The 19,430-nt window shown below is 45.3% G+C and overlaps 4 protein-coding genes across 6 annotated transcripts; all 4 read right to left on the bottom strand.

Moving 5' to 3' along the window:
* Positions 1-63: 63 nt before the first annotated feature.
* LOC108160453 (probable pyruvate dehydrogenase E1 component subunit alpha, mitochondrial) lies at positions 64-2,444 on the bottom strand. Its single transcript, XM_017294469.2, has 2 exons — positions 1,648-2,444; positions 64-1,581 (listed from the first exon to the last, which is right to left on the bottom strand). The coding sequence occupies exons 1-2, from the start codon at positions 1,834-1,836 to the stop codon at positions 148-150; spliced, it is 1,623 nt and encodes a 540-aa protein (XP_017149958.1). The 5' UTR covers positions 1,837-2,444; the 3' UTR covers positions 64-147.
* Positions 2,445-2,546: 102 nt separating this feature from the next.
* LOC108160461 (pyruvate dehydrogenase E1 component subunit alpha, mitochondrial) lies at positions 2,547-5,736 on the bottom strand. Its single transcript, XM_017294479.2, has 5 exons — positions 5,449-5,736; positions 5,071-5,139; positions 3,504-4,068; positions 3,105-3,427; positions 2,547-3,043 (listed from the first exon to the last, which is right to left on the bottom strand). Exons 1-5 carry the CDS (start codon positions 5,506-5,508, stop codon positions 2,861-2,863), a joined length of 1,200 nt encoding a protein of 399 aa, XP_017149968.1. The 5' UTR covers positions 5,509-5,736; the 3' UTR covers positions 2,547-2,860.
* Positions 5,737-6,534: 798 nt separating this feature from the next.
* LOC108160470 (protein will die slowly) lies at positions 6,535-8,589 on the bottom strand. 2 transcript variants are annotated; one of them, XM_017294500.2, is made up of 4 exons: positions 8,445-8,589; positions 7,967-8,242; positions 7,276-7,901; positions 6,535-7,191 (listed from the first exon to the last, which is right to left on the bottom strand). In XM_017294500.2, exons 2-4 carry the CDS (start codon positions 8,220-8,222, stop codon positions 7,003-7,005), a joined length of 1,071 nt encoding a protein of 356 aa, XP_017149989.1. In that variant the 5' UTR covers positions 8,223-8,242; positions 8,445-8,589; the 3' UTR covers positions 6,535-7,002. The 2 variants fall into 2 exon arrangements, with proteins under 2 accessions (XP_017149989.1, XP_017149981.1); XM_017294492.2 differs by having other exon boundaries at positions 7,967-8,226; positions 8,445-8,588.
* Positions 8,590-10,775: 2,186 nt separating this feature from the next.
* On the bottom strand, positions 10,776-18,941 carry LOC108163128 (NCK-interacting protein with SH3 domain). Of its 2 annotated transcripts, none has more exons than XM_017298243.2 (10): positions 18,718-18,941; positions 17,790-18,659; positions 15,923-16,191; positions 15,555-15,704; positions 14,196-15,488; positions 13,931-14,128; positions 13,753-13,861; positions 13,475-13,684; positions 13,235-13,407; positions 10,776-13,176 (listed from the first exon to the last, which is right to left on the bottom strand). In XM_017298243.2, the coding sequence occupies exons 2-10, from the start codon at positions 17,923-17,925 to the stop codon at positions 12,985-12,987; spliced, it is 2,730 nt and encodes a 909-aa protein (XP_017153732.1). In that variant the 5' UTR covers positions 17,926-18,659; positions 18,718-18,941; the 3' UTR covers positions 10,776-12,984. The 2 variants fall into 2 exon arrangements, with proteins under 2 accessions (XP_017153732.1, XP_033245483.1); XM_033389592.1 differs by having other exon boundaries at positions 12,985-13,176; positions 17,790-18,656.
* Positions 18,942-19,430: the final 489 nt, after the last annotated feature.

Raw genomic sequence — 19,430 nt, 5'->3', positions numbered from 1 at the left:
CATCGTACAGGTGTCTGTGGGGGATAAAGCTCCTGGGACCCAAAGCTGTGCGCTCTCAAAAAGTTTTTCTTCAACAAATAGCTTTATTCAATTTAGCTGGTTCGTGTCTTGGCTAAAGCGTAGTGGAAGCATCGTTGGTCATTCCCTTTACTTTTTCGCCGGCGGTGCAGCTGGTGGAGGTGCTCCTTTTGCAGGTGGGGCGGATCCTTTTGCAGGTGGTGGAGCTCCTTTTGCTGGTGGTGCGGCTCCTTTTGCAGGTGGTGCAGCCGCCGGTGGTGGGGCTGCTGCTGGGGGAGCTGCAGCTGGTGCTGTAGCACCCGCTGGTGGTGGAGCACCCGCTGCTGCCGCTGGTGGTGCTTCTCCTGGTGGTTTTGGTACCTCCTTACCCTCGGCCTTAGCCTTCTCCGCCCTGGCCTTGTCGGCCGCCTTCTTGGCCTCGGCAGCAGCAGCCACCATGGCCGCATCCCCCACAGGCACATTCTTTATTTCGCTTTGGGGAGTCGCTTTTGGCTTGCCCAGACACACCTCCGATATACGATGATGTTCCAGATGGTAGCCATGGACGTCCCGTATCCTGGGCTCCAAGTTCTTGGCATAGACATCGGCATGCAGCTCGATCGGATCCACCTCCTTGTCCTTGGCCGCCTTCTTGCAGTCGTCATCCACACGTTTCCTGGTCTCCGTCTCGATCTTCTTCAGCTCCTCTTCGGTGGCCAGGCACAGGGCAATGATCTGACCGCGAAAACTCGTTATGGGATCCCGCTTCTCGCGCATCTGCTTGACCTCATCCCGAGACCGATACGAGGTGCCCGGATCGGACATAGAGTGGCCCACATATCGGTAGGTGTTCATCTCGAGAACAATCGGCCCATGGGCCAATGCATACTTTATGGCAAATTGTGTGGCACTGCGAACGGCCAGCACCTGATTGCCGTCCACCCAGAGGCCGGGTATGTATTGGCCCCGCATGTAGAAATCGGTGTTGGCGGCGGCCCGATTCGCCTTCGTGCCCATCGCATAGTCGTTGTTCTCGCACACAAAGATGCACGGCAAGCACCACAGCTTGGCAATGTTGTAGGCCTCGAAGACCTGGCCCTGATTGGCCGCACCATCGCCATAGCATACGATGCAGACACCGCCATCGCGCCGGAATTGATGGGCCAGAGCCACACCGGCGCCCACAGGCACCTGAGCGCCCACAATGCCATTGCCGCCGTAGTACCGCTCGCTGTACATGTGCATCGAGCCGCCCTTGCCGCGACTGCAGCCAGTACGGACGCCAAGCAGCTCGGCCATCATCTCATAGATGGAGACGCCCATCAGGTAGGTCCAGGCATGACAGCGGTAGGCCGTTATCATCGAGTCCTGCTTGCGCATGCGGGCATGCATGCCCACGGCCACTGCCTCCTGGCCGATATACAAATGACAGAAGCCCCTAATTTTCTTCTCCTTGTAGTAGTTTGAGGCCATGGTCTCAACGCGCCTCACCTCCAGCATCTGGCTGTACATCTTCAGGGCATCATCGCGCGACAGCTCCACATCCATGGCGGGGCCCGACTCCAAATCATAGCACTTAAAGGTCTGCTTAAGCAAATAGGAAAGACTCTTGATTCATGGTAGGATTACCATGGTACCGCTGGTACTCACATGCTCCAGGGTCACGCTATTGCAGTCCTCCGACTTGTGCCGCCTGCCGTCTGCCGAGATTGACAAGGCTCCTCCTCGTCTCCTCCAGCTGCGCGGCTCACCCGTCCAGACGTGGAGAAGCTGCTGTCGCAGCGGTGACTGGACACCGCCCAAACGCAGCAGGCAACTGCCGCCGTTTTTCTTGAGCATTCTCCCAGATCCACCTTACGCTCCGACAACCGCCGATCGCTGAGGATACTGAATAGGACCCCCGTCTGAATAGGAATTTATAATTATTTTTCAAAATTTTTAAAAAAACACATCGAAGATTTAGTTCAAAAACAAACTACAACGAAACTACGTTCCCAAAACGATGACAGCAAAGGAAAAAGGCAAAGACAGAAACGGAAACGGAAACCGAGTTTCTTCCCGTTGGAGAAAAAGACAGAGAGAGAGAGAGAGTCTCCGAAAAAGAAAGAGTTGAAAAGAGTGCTACAAATACGATTATAAAATAGTCACTACTTAGATATATAAGAGATTTCAATAGATTTTCAAAGGAGATGGCCTTTCGCTTGCTTTCGTTTCTTGTGATTCTTGTGAAAAACAAATTCAACTGTGTCGAAGCACACGTTCCTCGACATTAAGATACCTGGATACCGACATTTTCTTCACATAAAAAGGCTGTTTGGTAGATACATCACTTAAGAAGCCAATTTTTAAAGCCTTTAAATCATGAAACTATGAAACTAAACGATCTCTAATTTGTTCTACACACAGACAGACACATTTAAAGGTTTCTAAACCAATATAAAAGTCATATAACACATTATTTGACATATGTAAATATAATCTAAAATATCAGACAGACCGACCAAGAGAAGCGTATGCCATCTCCTTTCATTGATCATTTAGTTAATCAATTAATATTTATATGTATATTTTCAACAATTTACACCTCGCTTTATCCATATTGAACACGTTCACAATACATCCAATAATATCCAATGCAGTTTTTCCCCCAACCATCTTCCAGGGTGAGTATTGGGGGGTTCTGTGTGTGTGGGTATGTGCTTCGATTCGCTAAGTTGTGGGGAGGGCTCCTTGAAGGAGACTCTACTAAAGGCCAGGGGCTATTCCATCTTTCGGCTTAAGAGCTAGAGATTTCGTGAGTGTTATGTGTCTTGTGTGTTTGCGTTTGCGTTAGCGTTTGAGGGGGGTGGTGGTTTCGGCAGATCTAGTGATTGACACCCTTGCGCTCCTGGATGTGGTCCAGATTGAAGCTGTTGGTGCCGCGCAGCTTGGGCTCCAAATTATTGGAGGACACATCAGTCCAGAGATGGCTGACAGCCAGCTCGGCATCGCTCTTGGCAAAGGCAGTGGCCTCATCGATTTCTTTGCGCACCTTCAGATCGATCGCCTAAAAAGAAAAGCGCATTAAGCCAGGATAACACACACGGAGACACGCCTATAAACCCCACCTTGACTTCGTCGGTGGTAATGAGACCCAGCTCAATGCACAATTCCTTGAAGGATGTGATGGGATCACGCTTTTGGCGCACCTCCTGGATTTCCTCGCGGGTACGGTACGAGGTGCCCGGATCAGACATGGAATGGCCCGAGTACCGATACGTGTTCGTCTCCATCACCAGGGGCCCGACGGTGTTCACGTAGTTGATGGCAAACTCTGTGGCACTGCGCACGGCCAGCACATCCATGCCGTCCACCCAGATGCCGGGCAAGGCATCGCCGCGGGTGTAGTAGTCCGTGTTGCAGGAGGCACGCTCCGAGCTGGTGCCCATGCCTGCCAATAATTCCGTATCGATTGATTACAGAATCCTCCTCCACAGAGAATCGCATCTGAATGCTGTATCACTCACCATAGTTGTTGTTCTCACAGACAAAGATCACGGGCAACTTCCACAGATAGGCCATGTTGTAGGCCTCGAACACCTGACCCTGATTGGCGGCTCCATCGCCGTAGAGGGCCAGGCACATGCCGCCGTTGCCCTTGTACTTGCAGGCCAGACCCACGCCAGTGCCGAGCGGCACTTGGGCGCCAACGATGCCATTGCCGCCGAAAAAATTCGGGGCATACATATGCATGGAGCCGCCCTTGCCGCGGGCACAGCCATTCTGGGCGCCGGTCAGCTCGGAAAGAACGCCGATGGGCGAGACGCCCATCAGATATGTCCAGCCATGGACACGGTATGCGGAAATGATGTTGTCCACATCCCGCATGGCCGCCTTCATGCCAACAGCGCAGGCCTCCTGTCCGGAATACAGATGACAGAAGCCACGAATGATCTTCTCCTTGTAGAGATTGCCGGCCGCCGTCTCAATGCGTCGGATCGTCTGCATTTGTGTATAGTACTTGAGCGCCTCATCCTTGGTCAGTTTTACTTCGGTGGCCGGTCCTTCGTCCAAGCGATGCAGCTTGAAGGGCTGCAAAAAGATGCGAATGCGAAACGGTCAAGAATGGTTTTTCTCGGGGATAATACGAAAAAGGTTATCATATACTATAGAACGTTTACTAAAACCTTTAATTGGCTTGGATATTCTGCATTTAAAGTACTCAAAAAGCTAGGGAAGGAGTGGCCCATTAAGGCATTTTCCAAATCAGGAATTTCTTTAGCTCAAATTGAGCTTTTTCTATGATCAATCACGATCATGATTCGCGATGTATGTACATATAACAACCTTTTAAAGAGATATGTTAAACACCATACAATATTGCTAGAATTTGAATAATGAGATAAGAAGAAGAATAAATAATAAATACCTATGTTTTGGATATAATTTTAGTATCAAAAATTCCAAAAACGTTAACTATTATGCAAAACCAACTGCATTCTGATTAATTTATCGATTAGTTATCGAGCGTTCTTATGCTTCCTGCAAAATATTAATACCTACTCAGATCCTGGCGATATTTGTGCCATAGATATCTTAAAAACAGTGAACAAATTTCTAATAGCACACACAATTTGTCATAGAATAAGAAATATATAGAAATCCCTTATGTGTTTGGATGATTGATGCCACCTTCTGGGTAGGTGGACATTCGAATGTATGAGTGAAGGGATGGCCTGATAAGAGGGAGGTGTAAACAGCACAAGATCCAATCAGGGATAGAAAGAGACAGAGTGATGCTGATATGGTGCTTGGCTGTGCGGTGCGTGTCGTCTACCCGTCTCGGTCACGCAGCGGCCACGCAAAAAGCAGCGCGCGTCGTGACCTTGATCATTTTGAAAATTGACGGAAGGCATTGCCGGTTAACGGTGAGAGCAGTGTGTGTATGTCAATGCAACCCTGTGCACTCACACACACCAGAACACGCACACACACACACACACACTTTTGCTATCTGGTAGTAAAGCGCATTATGTAATCCGTTGGTGATTTCAATTTGATTTAATTTCCGTCGATCCTCCCTCCAACACTTACGCGATTCACTTGCACCGTAGCCTCCGTGGCATAGTTGTTGGTTTTGGCCACGCCAGCCTGTGCTGCATTCTGGAATAGACCGAAAAATGATGATGAATAACCTCGACAGATGTTTAGGCTTAGCTGTTGATGATGATGCTGCTGTTGCTGCTGCTGCTGCTGCTGTTGCTGCTGCTGCTGCTGCCGCTGTCGATGATGATGATTATGATGTTGCAGCCGCACTGTCCAGTGATTGCTGTTGTTGCCGCCACTTGTGCTAATGCATTTCTTTGTTGTGTGTTTTTGGTATTGTTGTTGCTGCTGTTGTTGTTTTTGTTGTGTTTGCTTTTGGTCGAGATTAGTGATAACAACGCTGGGGTTAGTGACAGGATTACGTACTTTTTGCAATTGCTTAACAATAAGTGGGAGTTCGCTAACGCGTGACAGAGTACGCAACATTTTTCGGCAAGACGATTTCGCTAAAACTGGTTCAAAAAATTTGACTAAGGGGCTTAACGCGATCGAGCTATAACTATATGTGGATCAAGCTGGCTGTCTCTGTCTATCACGCACTGAGCACACCGCACTGCCGGGCCGTCGTTGTAAGTGTTAAACAAAAAAATTAGATTAGTTTATCAATTTTTCTATTGCTCTTTCTTGTTCGCGTAACAGCTAGTGGTGGGTGGACCATCGATGGCCCGCAGCGATATGCGCCAGTGGAACTATCGATGGCGGATTTGCAAACATGCCGATGTGTGTGGGTGGCGTTATCATTTGCGGGCGATTTGTGATTAATTCTGCCGCATTAGTTCCCATATCCCAGGTATGGCAGGAAGCACAGATCTCAACGAATTTTCTGCAGAAAAACAACCCTTTAACCTTTCTCCAAACATAAAAACACATTCTCATCCCCGGTCTCAAAGATGTAGTTTTATTTCACATTGAAGATCTCAATGTCAGTTACCAAAACCGTTTCCGTTAATGTGCGATATGTTTGAACCATGAAAAAAAAGGCCATAAGTATAAGGTCTGTAATGGGACTCATTGTTGCTACCGATCCAGTACCCGATGCCAAGAGAGCAAAAAGAGTAAATAACCGTTTCGAAGAATTTCGATATTTTGGTGCGATAGCCACGGAACTTGTCCGAAATCAGCCAGCCCTTTTGAAAGTACACCCACTTGTAATACTGGTAGTTGCAGGGTTGAGTTTCCGTGCGCGCCAGTTGGCACAGTTCAAAACAAGGCACATTCCCCGACTATTATAGCAATTCAAGTGCTATAAGATTAAATCATATTGGACCTGCCACAAATTTACCGCCCCACCTTGAATCAGAGCTGGACTCGCCATAAATATACCACTGGAAGATGTACAAATAAGTGACGCGCGCAGAATGGGGCTCGAGCTCCAGGACTTACAGTCGAGCGCCGCTTTGCGCGCGTCTGTTTTTATTTCAGTTAAAATGTACATTTCGTATTTTATATGTATTCTTTCCCGTGCGCCAGGCTCTTGTGGTTGCCGGCGGCACGTATATGTTTGGGGTGGTGCTTAAATTTAGCTATCTTTCTACACCGAAAGATCATCAATTTGTGTGTTGCTTTTTGTTGGGGCTAATGCGGCAAATGTTACAATCGTGTTTAAGGCGAAACCCCCTGTTGTCTTACTGTTGTAGCCAATAAAATAGGCTAATAAATATCTATACATACAGTTTTTAGCTTAAGAATGAATAACTATCCTGAACTTTCCCTTCTTACCATACATCACCATACTTCGCAACATAAATCCTCGAAACTACCTCGAAACTTTGAAAAATTGTGATTTTGTGAGTAGACTATTAAGATTTTACGCTTACAAAAAAAAAATATTGTGAACATTAAGATTACGAATTTATGTGTGGGAGTCGGTGTGGGGAGGCCACTGCATTTGCTGGATACCAGCGATAGCCGCCACGTCCTCTATGTGTCTGATTTCCACAGTTTTATGGTCTTGTCGTTCTCGAGCGCAGCGGAGGCGATGATATTCTCGGTGGGATGGCAGGCAGTGCAGAGTACAGTATCGGTGTGCCCCTGCAGCTTTTGCACCACCTCCTTGCTTTGCAGATTCCATATATAGACCATATTGTCCTCGCTGCCGCTGACAATCCACTACAGGGGGGAGGGATAAAACAAAAGCGGTCGCTCATATTGGGAAAACCAATCAAAAATATAGCCAAGCCACTGGTTACTCACCTTGCCGCCGGTGACAGAGAAATTCGCAAATATGCAGTACTTCTCGTTCTTGTGACCCGTGTAGGTCTTGAGACACTTGCCCTTGGAGTAATCCCACAGCTTGAGAGTGTTGTCCAGAGTGGCCGCCAGGATGTACTTGCCGTTCGGCGAGAATTTGACAAAGCTGACGGGCGGATTGTCGTCGTCGATTAGCGTCTTCAGACACTGTCCGCTAGCCGTGTCCCAGATGCGGCACAGTCCGTCGTAACTGGAGCTGACAATCAGTGACCCATCGCGATTGAAGTGCACCGCCGACACGGGATCAGAGTGGGCGGGCAGTGTCTTCAGGCACTTCCCAGTACGCACATCCCAAATGCGTACGCTCTCATCAAAGCTGCCAGAGACAATCAGGTTCGACTGCGGATTAAAGTTGCAGCAGAACACATAGTTGCTGTGCCCCTTGAGCGTCTTTAGGCTCTTGCCAGTGCTCAGCTCCCAAACCTTGAGGGTCTTATCGTCGCTGCCGCTGACCAGTAGACGCGAGTCCGAGCTCCAGGCGACATCGCTGATGCCCAGCTTATGCCCGGAGATAGTCTTCTCAAATTTTCCATCGTACGCTCCCCAGATTTTGATCAGTTTGTCAGCAGCTGCGTTGGAAAGCCATCATTTTAGCCAAAAAACGATCTTAAAAAAACACACGCTTAGTACTCACATGAGCTGGCCAGCCATTCGCCGTTTGGGCTGAACTTGACCGCAGAGACCGCCTTGGTGTGGCCGGCGAGAGTAAACTTCAACGTATAGTTCGGCTTCACCGACATAGAGCTCTTGTTCGAGGTGGAGCTCGAGGATCCCGAGACATTGGCATTGGGCTGAAGCGAATTGGGTCCGGTGGGCGTTGTCGGCATCGGCTGTTGTGGGGGATGCACAACGCCGGGATGGTTGGGATGAACGGCTCCAATGGGCACCATCTTGCTGTAATATATGGATGCTGGATGTACATAGATATTTCAGTTGCACTCTTTCAACCCTCGCACGGCACGCGTATTCTTTTCATTTTTTTGTCTCAATTTTTGCGTTTTTGCTGCTGCTGCACGTGCCTCTTCTTCTTGCTTTTAAACACGGCATCCCTGTGGTTCGCGGTTAGTGTTTTCAATGTTGTTTTTTATATGTGGTTAGACTTTTCGCCTTACCTCTGACCGGTCTGGAAATTAGCTGGCTTGGCCTCTGTGTTTTTAGCGGTCGGCGTTGGTTTGTTTGGACAAAAATTGGCTCGCTTGGCTGTTTTCACACGTGAAAAAACTTGCGTTCAGTGTGACCGCGGAGGAGATATACGGTCTGACTCTCCGAAATATACTGAAAAATACCATTTAATTTAAAAAATATACCGCAAATATACTGACTAATTGAAGTTCTTTTTACATATTCCTCGTTTTTTATCTTCCGTGGAATATAACTAACTAAATATAACCCTCAGCGCTGCCCACATAATTTTGTCCAGTTAATGCATCAATTTTCTACACAATTGGTTAGTTTTTAATCCTTGCTTTTATTGTATTTATTGTAAAAACAGGGTTAAACGAAAAAGTTCAACAAAAAAAAAGAGTCGCAGTGTTGCTGGTATTTGAAGACGTGATGCGTGTATAGGCCTTTGTACACCCTATTTCGCTAATTTTGTATGAAGATCAAACGTAATTTATTAAGACCTTTTCTCAAATTGATATTCTTTAGACATATTCAAGTACCTTATTAGTATCTTGCATATATTTATGTCGATCCTGATGCCTACTGACCCTTGGAAGACAAACGTATTCACCATTCTATAACATCCATTTCCCCCAGGGTATGTGTGCATGGAATTAGCAACATGTTTGTGTATGGAATGAGACTCATTGTTGCAATAGCGAAACTGCGGCGAATCGGGTATTGCCTATATCAAGCTATATAGATGCCCACTTAGCTTTATCCCATAGATAAATGCATTTTCTACAAGATTGCTTCTTTTAATTCCCTTTACGTAATTTATGTTGACTAAAATACGGTTTTCAAGTAAATGTTGCCGCAACAGTGTGTATGGAATGTGCAACATTGTGTATGGAACGAGACTCATTGTTGCTAAAGCGAAACTGCGGCGAACTGCGGCGAACTCAAATTCGATTCAAAAAACGACCAATTCTTTGTTCCGTTTAATAATACTATCTATATAGAACATTTAGTCATGCCCACTCAATTTTGTACGATTGATGAATCAATTCAATACATGATTGGCGTATTCGAAATACTTGCATTTATTGGATTTCCATATAACATTGAAAATTAAATTAATAGATTGATGAAATTGACAAAAATACCATGGGAGCGCGGCGAAAACCAGTATTTCTACAGTATGACCCTCAGAACAGCACCGAAATATATGGTCTCATTTAAAAAATATACCGAGTGGTGCGCGCCAAATCGAACTTTTTTGAATGTGAGCGACAAGGATTTAAATGTTGTCGACCGGGCCTTTATCTATGCCCACATAATTTAATACGATTAATGAATCAATTTTCTACTTAACTGGCCAGTTTTTAGTCCTTGCTTTTATTGTATTTTGACTAAACAAGGTTTAAGCAAAATAGTTCAACAAAAAAACAGTTGCAATGTTGCTGGTAAATTAGCAGCATTTGTGTATGGAATGAGACTCATTGTTGCTAAAGCGAACTGGGGCGAACTGCGGCGAATTCAAATTCGACCAATTCCTCATATTCTTTGTTCCGTTGAATAATACTATCTATATAGAACATTTAGTCATGCCCACTTAATTTTGTACGATTGATGAATCAATTCTATACATGATTGGCCTATTCAAAATACTTGTTTTTATTGGATTTCCATATAACATTGAAAATTAAATTAATAGATTGATGAAATTGACAAAAATACCATGGGAGCGCGGCGAAAACCAGTATTTCTACAGTATGACCCTCAGAACAGCACCGAAATATATGGTCTCATTTGAAAAATATACCGAGTGGTGCGCGCCAAATCGAACTTTTTTGAATGTGAGCGACAAGGATTTAAATGTTGTCAACCGGGCCTTTATCTATGCCCACATAATTTTATACGATTAATGAATCAATTTTCTACTTAACTGGCTTATTCTTAATACTTGCTTTTATTGGATTTTGCGTAAAAAAAGGTTTTAGCGAAAATGGTCAAACAAATGAAACGTATTAAAACGTAAGAGCAAAATCGTTCCAATTGCTCAATTTCTTTATTCCGTTGAACATTGTTCCACCGTTGTTCCACCAGAATTCCAAGCACAGGAAAAGACAATCACAAACAAGTTCTCATGACTTAAGACATATTTCTAAGAAAAATGGTGTGCCAGTAATGCGAATGCATATATCTCGAACAAGGCAAACATGGCTCATACTGGCAGATTCGTAGCTTTTGCAGTCAACACAGTACATAAATATTATTTAACCGCTAAATGGTGTTATCTTAGGGTTGGGTCTCTTCATAAAAGCACATTTATTGGACTCATTTTTGGCCAACAACTAACCAGAGTTATTAGATTTACCTTTATTTGTGTTTGATCATTTCGTTTCTTTACAATTGCGATTTCGATTTCGTTTTCCTGTTCGTTTTCCCCGATACATTTTAAAACTGTGTAATTCTATTTTCGGTTGTAGGATCTCTGTTGTCTCTTGTTTGGTTTTAAAAGTTAAGAACTGAAAAGTTAACAATCTTTAAAATGAGCTCTATTTGCTTGACTTAAACGTGTGTTGTTCCTTGGTAATGTAGTTACTCGTATTATTAAACTTTCATTGGGTGTTTTTTTTTTTTTTATTGCTGCTGTGCGTGCACGGGGTGAGGTGGCGATGGCCTCTTATAATCATTAATAAGTTAAGATTAAGTTACAATAACTGTGTTCATCTTGTTTTTAATTCAAAATCGAAAGGTACAATTTGTTGTTATTAATATTATTATTTGTAGGCAATTGATTTTAAGACAATTCACGTTTCACATTCGTAATTTCGTTTTTTTTTTCGTCGTCGTTTTTAATGTTTTTTTGTTTAGTTTTAGTTTTTAGTTGATGGTTGTAAATATCTATTACTCTCTACGAAAATTATGGTAAATTAAATTCGTTTCTTTTTGCATCAGCAGCAGCTCGTGTTTCGGCTTTAACACACAACAAGAACAAAAATCGACTGCAATTATTCAAATATACATACACATGTAGGTTTTTTGATTAAAAGTTTCTGCTTAAACAATTTAACAATGCCTAACAATAAACTTAATAGTAGATAAAATTCACCAATTGTGAGATATTGCACAGCTGCCTCCAACAACAACGACAACAACAACAACGAAATCGCTTCTCGAACAATTTGAAATTGTTAAATCATAATATCTTGAAGAAAGGCGGGACCTCCTCCAGAGCGAAAGAGATCTGTGTAAAAGTGTTCATGTGTGTGTGTGTGTGTGTGTGTGTGTGTGTGTAGTCGTTTGTTGAATATATAAAAAGATCAAGTTATAACAATTTTAATATTATGTTTCCTTAAAGTGATAGAGAGAGAGTCAGAGAGAGAGAGAGAGAGAGATAGATAGAGAATAGAGTGCGTGTGTGTATGCGAGTGAGGGAGAGAAATGCATTGCCTTCTTTGCTTGTTTTTTAGGCGGAATTAAGTTCCTCCTTAACCACCTACTTCTCCATTCTTTTCATTTCCATTTCCAATTCATATTTGAGCTTTAACAATTTTCAATGATTCCTTGTTCTTTTTTAGTTTCTGTTTCTGTTCTCCTCATAGATTATATAAACAAATTCAACATTGTATGCACTCGTATGCCTGTTATTACATATAACATATGACTGGTTTTTCCGTTTTTTTGTCTTGTCAAATTAGTACTTTAGCTCCAAATACTTGTCATATATGTATCTTGTATGTATGTATGTATGTATGTATATAATCGTTAATATAATTATCGTAATTGTTATTATTCTTGTAGATTGCAATTAACATTTCCTTCCTCATTTCTTATGAATTGAATGTATATTTCGTTATATATGTATGTATAATTATGCTATAAATATCATCTTCATTGAGTGTCTGTCAAATTTTTCAAAGTTTCAAAATCAGTTTGCAATTATAGCTATAGAATTGAAATAGGGTTTTGTTTTGGTTTGGTTTGGTTTCTTTCTGGTTTGTTGTTTGACTCTGGTTCTCTGGCTAAAAGCATCGTCTCTAAATTAGTAAAATAGTTTAGTGTAGACTACTGCTATGGCTATTCCCTCCGCATGTCCACACACTACCTATGCCTACTATACGTATTGCTATGTATACATATATGTAGATGTAGGCATACTTATGTATATTGCTAATGTGGTACCGGCTACAAGGTTGCATCTACTCCACATGCAACTAGTACATTTGTTACCTGCCCCCAGCTTACAGACTATATTCATCATAAGATATATGTTGTGTACGGGGAGTCGTGTGTTCACTTGTTGCTTGTTTCTTGCTCTCTGCTTTCTTGCGTCCTCAATCCGGAATAGATCAAAATGCATTGTGAAGTTAGGGCTATTCAGGACCAAGATCAAATGCACAACAATACAAATGCACTGAATAAATTTCAATACGAACTATAAATAATATTTAAGGTATTTGTTTTTAATGGTTGGCTCGCTGTTTTGTTTGACTCGCCTCACTAGCAACGCTTTAATTTGGTTTCAGTTTGTTGTGGGGTTTAAGCCTTGAATAGCTGTGGAAATTCGTTGGCTATTTCCCGCACCAGCTGCTGATCGGAGGCACTGCACTCGGTCTCCTCGCAAAAGATGCGTGTGAAGATCTTCATAAGATCGTGCTTGCGGTGCTCGTGTTCCTGATAGTTTGTGTTGCGCAGGATGCGTCGGCACAGCTCCAAGTAGCAAGGACGAGTCTGAATCAAAACAGTAACGAAAACAGTACGTGGCACGTGGCACATGGGTGCTACTTACCGCACTGCCCGCATCCAGATCAGACAGCTGCCGCACCACAATGTCGATGAGAACCTTTATATCGTTCGTGTAGAACATGCCAGCCGTATCCGGGTGGCTGAAGATGTCAATGAACATGCGGAGCACCGTGTTCATATGCTCATTGGGATGCTTCAGCAGTCGCGTGGGGTCATCTGAGGATACAGGATAATACGAGTAAGCCATCACAAGTAGATGTCAGGCACCCTAACCCCAACTCACCCTCCCGATTGAGCAGAAGCAGCAGCTTCTCGGTAAAGACTTTGGCCGTGGGCAGGCTCTGCATCGCCTCGATGATCACGTTGTATGTGTTTTCGCTGAATTGCTGATTGAAGGACAGTATCAGGGCAATGACCATGTCCACCAGCTGCTCCGGGTTATTGCCCTCGACGATCTCCAGCAGAAAGCTGGCAAAATGCACGCCCAGATAGTCTGCAAGATCAAGTACGTGTTGGATAAGAATTGAACGATTGAACTGGCTGATCAACACGCCGACGCACCTTGATGATTCACCGGCATCGGTTGTCCCAGCGAGAAGACAATGGTCAGCATCTTGACCAGCTGCTTAAAGCGCTCTAGGTTGGAAAAGTGAGTCTTCATGTCTTCCACCTGGTAATAAAGAGAGAGAAGAGGTAAGAAATAAGCTTTGTTTCGTCCCCTCAGACGGCCCCCAATTACAATCTCTAGCGGTAGCACCGATGTCAGCAATATGTCCACAATAATGTGATCCAGATGACAGGCGGCGGTGAATGTCCGGAGCAGCAGGCGCTTGATGGACCAGCGTGTTTCCATTTGATAGTACTGCACCAGATTGATGAACATCTGGTACTGGTCGCAGGACATTTCATAGCAGCTAATGTTCTCGTCCGCATTGTTCTGCAAGCAAATTTGGATTGCAATCAGAAAATACTACCGCATAAATACCCTCGTAGCTTTTAGGTACCAGTATCTCAACCAACTCCTCGAGGAACTGAATGATATCCTCCTCATCCTCGTACAGCATCCAGGTGCGCTGTTCCGTGTCGTTTTTGCAGTCCGCCAGCTGCCCAAACAGATACTGCAGTCGCTTCGAGTCGTGCGTGATGCCCAGTAGCTCTTTGGGCGTAGGCACCTTGCCGGTGACATGGACGGCGACGGCCTCCAGGTACGGGTTGATGGAACCGTTGTACAGCTGCTCCAGGCTGGTCAACACCACACGCAGCGCCTCGCACGACAGGTCAAAGCTAAGATTCGTATTCCGACGCAACGCATCCACAATCTGATACACATCCGATGATTCCACCTTTAGCTGGCCACGAATGTAGTTCGCTTTGTCACAGGCGGTTCCAGCAGCCGCCTCCGCGCCCTCAATGTCCGTGTGCCGGTGGTGCGAGGGCGAGGCCGAGGCCGAGGGACTGTCTATGCTGTCCAGGGCCTGGCTATTGTCAGCACTATCTGCGATGGCGTTGCCCACATCATCGCTGGGCACTGCACTAGCATCGTCTGACTTTTCCTGCGTGCTGTCCGGCTCGTCACCAGCCGCATCCGCATCCGCATCTGCATCCGCATCGTGATTCCTTGCACTGCCAATGCTGGCATTGCCGGCACTACTGCTCCTCTTCATGCCAGAGGCTGAGGTGGAGGCGGATGCGGAGGCGGTACTGCCACTTCCGTTGGGTGGCTTGTGATGCTGGCTTGTGCTCAGTTGACTGGTCTCCTTGTACGTGGTCACCACGTCCTCGCTGGTGGTGGTCGTTGTCGTTGTCGTCTCTGAGGGCTCTGAGGTGATGCTGTTGTCCTGTGCCACATCCGCCACGGCAGCCACAGATGCCACGGCCGCCACGGCTGCCGCATTCGTTGCCTTTGTTGATGTGGATGAAGTGGCAGCTGCTGCTGCGGCTGTGCCTGTGCTGCCTACTAGCGGCGGTGCTGGCAGCGGCTGTTGCTGTTGCGGTGTCTGGATGGTGCAGCTGCTGCTCGGCATCTGCATGCTGCCCATGCTTGGCGACTCAACCATTGCCTGGCCCTGGGGCTGGCTGCAGCCGACCGCCGGACTCGACATGCTTTTTCGGCTCATGTCCAGCCGCTGGGCAGCGGGCGGCGGACTGTGATGCCTGTGCTGGCTGTGGGAGTGCGAGTGGGTTTGTGACTGGGATTGGGGCTGCTGGTGGGGATGCGAGTGTCGATGGCTGCTGGCTTTATCGCTGTAGCTCTGAGAGTACGAAAGCGAGGAGTCACCGTCCCGTTCCGAGCTCTCCTGCAAGGGGAGGACCAGGCGTGAGTGGGTTGGGATTTATGGATTGAATGGTTCCACACCACTTACCGCATAGAGCCTCTCCATGGTGTTCTTCTTCTCGCGCAGCCGGTCCAGCAGTTCGTCCTTGGACATGATGCCATTGATCTCCTGGTCTGTACACTTCTCCAGCGACTCAATCGACGAGTTCAGAAAGCTGATGAGGAAGTCATGCTCCACCTGCGGGGGGAGCAGGAGGAGAAGAGATAAGAGTGGAGAAATGAGTACCACAATTTTACTCTCCATTACCATTCCCATTCCCGTTCCCCTTCCATTCCCACGGAATCTCATTTGCCTTCAGCTTACTGCACCACTCGAGACGCACTTAAACTAGATCTTTAAGTACTCAGCCCCACTGGAGTACCCTGTGCCCCCGTGCCAGCGTGCCACTCACTCACCTTAATCTTCATTACGTAATTTGATGGGACAAAACCAATGTTGCCCTTCATGCTGACCACCTGCCACCAATTGCGCTGGCGGGCGGAGGTTTGGTACAGAATGAAGTACTCGCCCTCATCGAAGCTAATTGTCTTGGGATAGACCGCCTGAAAGTCGTACAGGGCCTTGAGCATCTCTATACCGTTGCCTACACCAAGAGAGAGACCTTCCGACGTTCCTGCTGTTGGTGCTGCTGCTCCTGCGGCGGGAGATGTGGCAGCTGCGGCAGCTGCAAAATGCAAATGTAAATGGTATTGAGAAGGGAAATAAGTGATTAAATTCTTAGTTCTATTTCGGGGAAAATCACAATTATATGAAAGTTGGATGAGGGCGTCGGCACACTCATACGTACACACTCAGGACACACAGGACACAGGAGGACACACCGAAGAGTCGGGCGGAGAAGAGAGAAGGAAACAACTGCCTGCAGGCCGCAAGGAAAGTCCACTGCCGAGGGCCAACTGGCAACTGCCGACTGGTGAGGGTATGGATTGAGGCCTTTGGGACTCTGTTGTGTGTGCAATGCAGCAGCACACATACCCATGCATGCACACACTCTCTCGCACACACACACAGAGTAGCACGTAGCAGTAATCGCGATGGTTGCAACAGCAACACACAAGAAAGGGGGGGGCGGCTGAAGGGGGTTTTCTTTATTACAGCGGAAAAGGAAAATGCAATTTTCATATTTTACTTGCTTCTCGCTTGCTTTTGTCTGTCGGTCTGTCGGGGGCTGTCTGTCTGGCAGGTTCCTGTTTCTTCCTGTTTTTTTGTGTCCGTGCAGCAACACGCCTTGCGCTTTTGATCCTATTCAACTTTTATTGTTTTCCTCGCACTCACACAAACCCACACACACACACACACACGCACACACAATCATGAAGGCGCACGTGCCTGCAAAAAGCTTCTGCGCGCTTCGGGACCACTTCAGCCTCGTGCTGCAGGAATATTTGTGTGAAAATCTCAACACACGAGGAAAATCCGTTTCAAAACAGAACGCCCACTCCACTGCCTCGCCCACTCTCACCACGCGCGCGCGCTCTCCTTCTCAATCTTTCTCTCTCTCTCTTGCCCAGAGAACGCTTTACGGTAAAACCATCACCGAGAGCCAGAGAACGGAACTGGTTCACAATGGAAACCGCCATAAGCGTTCAACGATAATAATTTGATGTTCTATATAGCCTGGCAGGGGGTATTATGATTGCTGTTTAAATATATTTACATGTAAATATGTACATATGTATGTATATTTCTTTCTGTCTGATTTCTAAAGGCAACTTTTTGGTTTGCGTTGCTAAGCCAGATCATACAAACCATCTCCCGACCATAGAAGCAATTTTTTGCAAAATGCTTAAGAAATTAGAGTTTCAAAATGTACATAGTACATATATTTTTAAGTGGACTGAAATAGAGTGAATATCGGTTACCATATGTTTGCCATGGGAAGGATGGATATGCAGGGTCATTTCAAGCTGCGGCTTTTTCTTAATTAACTAAATTGATGGTGTATATATGTATTTATGCACACAGGTAAAAAGTTATGGAAAAGTTCAGAACAGTTGGTACTAATTCCGATACAAGTGGATGTACCGTTATAAGCAGGTGCTGCTGGGCACCTGCAGGACTCCCACGAATCACACACACAAGTTGGCCGGAAACAATCGCATAAAAATGTACATAAATACATACAAAATATATATGTGCATATATTTCAAAGTATCTGTGCAAATATGTGCAAATGGAGAAACAATTAGCAAAACAACAAAAACGAAGAACAGAAATGGAAATGGAAATGGGATCCCTTCCGTCCCTCATTTATTCACTTACCCATATTTTGAGCGCACCTTTTGCTGAAACTTACTGTTGGCTCGTTATTGGCCCTCCGCCTGTTGTCCCTGGTCCTGCTGCGGCTCCTGCTGCTGTTCCTGCTCTGCTGACGTCGACGGCCCAAGGACGTTTGCATATATTTAAATATTTTCGCGAAGCGTTTTCTGCTTCCGCTCCTGTTGTTGATTTTGTTTATGGGCGTTTTTTACGCTCTGCCTCTGCCCTTTACCACTCGTTGGTCCGGCCAACTTTTAGCAATAACCGTAAATTGATTGGCACGCCCTTCTCGCACTGGTTGCTGCTGCTTTGCTGTGCTGTGCTGCATGAATAGCCAAACGCGACTGTGTTAACGTAGTTGATTAATTACGATTCTATGCTGTTGCTGCCTCGTCGTCGGATGCACTTGTTTCTCTCTGACCGTCCCACGGCTCAGGCGGGGGTGGGAGTTTGTCTGTCTGTGTTGTAGGGGCGGGCTGGAGAGGGGCTCGTCACCTTCGTGATTCGGCTGCTATCGTGCTGGGCAAGGTATGTCAAATAGAAGGTAGAACAGTCCGTTTGGCATCCAAACCTTTTCAGAATTTTGCATTTCTCACTTTGCTGGCAAAGCTGATGCCGCCAGATTGGCAAACAAACGTATATGTATAAAATTCAAACACACAACAGTAGTAAGAACACAGTGGTGTAGGGATTAGGGCATTAATTATAATGTACAACTTTGTAGCACTAGGAATATTAAAATAAACAGCAGAAATAAGTGCACACTTCAACAAGAGAAGTTGTGTTGCGCGAAGATAGTGTCGTGTCGTCGTGTTCAGCCCATAGGCCGTGCCCATCACTAGCGGTCACGGATGTCAACAAAATATTATCCTACTGAAAGGTATACTTTATAAATATAAAACCGCAAATCAACACACACACATGCACTCACAGTAACGGTGGTTTAGCTTTGTTATTATTTGCCAGACATTTGTCACAGACGGCGGACCATCCATTCCCAATACAAGGAAAGCAATCATCCCACACCATCAATTAATGTCGCTTACGTTTCATCCAATTGCTTCACCTTATTAATTGAATGAAATTTAATGTAAATTTTAATTTTAATTAAACAATTTTGATAACACTTATTTAATCATGTTTATGTTGTGCCCAGTGTGACCGCGGATTTATCGACAGAATATACGATCTGACCCTCAGCAATATACGGAAATATACGTCATGATTTTCAAAATATACCGTTAATATACTGACGTTCAAGCTCTAACGTATTCCTCGATTTAGACATTAAGCTTAGCTACTAACTAGCTAGCAGCTTTTATCCGATTGATGAACCAACTTTCTACAAGACTGGATAACTTTAAGGACTCCCTCTTGTCTATAAAATAATTTTTAAACAAAAAGGGTCATTAAAAATGTCAATCTTGATTACCTATATATGGAGTATGGACATATATACCCTATACCTATACCCTATACCCTATACCCCCTTAGAGAAGGCTACGAACACCAATTTGGCGTTTTATCGTTTAATTTAGCAAAGTCTAATTTCATACAGCTCTGAGAAAAATCTACAACAAACGGCTATCGGTACTATCGACTAAAAAATCCCTAAAGCTTCGCGACAAAGTGGTGTTGTTTGAA

The sequence above is a fragment of the Drosophila miranda genome, chromosome XL, assembly GCF_003369915.1.
Source record: "Drosophila miranda strain MSH22 chromosome XL, D.miranda_PacBio2.1, whole genome shotgun sequence".
Taxonomy (NCBI): Eukaryota; Metazoa; Arthropoda; class Insecta; order Diptera; family Drosophilidae; genus Drosophila; species Drosophila miranda.
The sequence above is the reverse complement of the archived record's forward strand: the minus strand, read 5'-3'. Positions and strand labels throughout refer to the sequence as shown.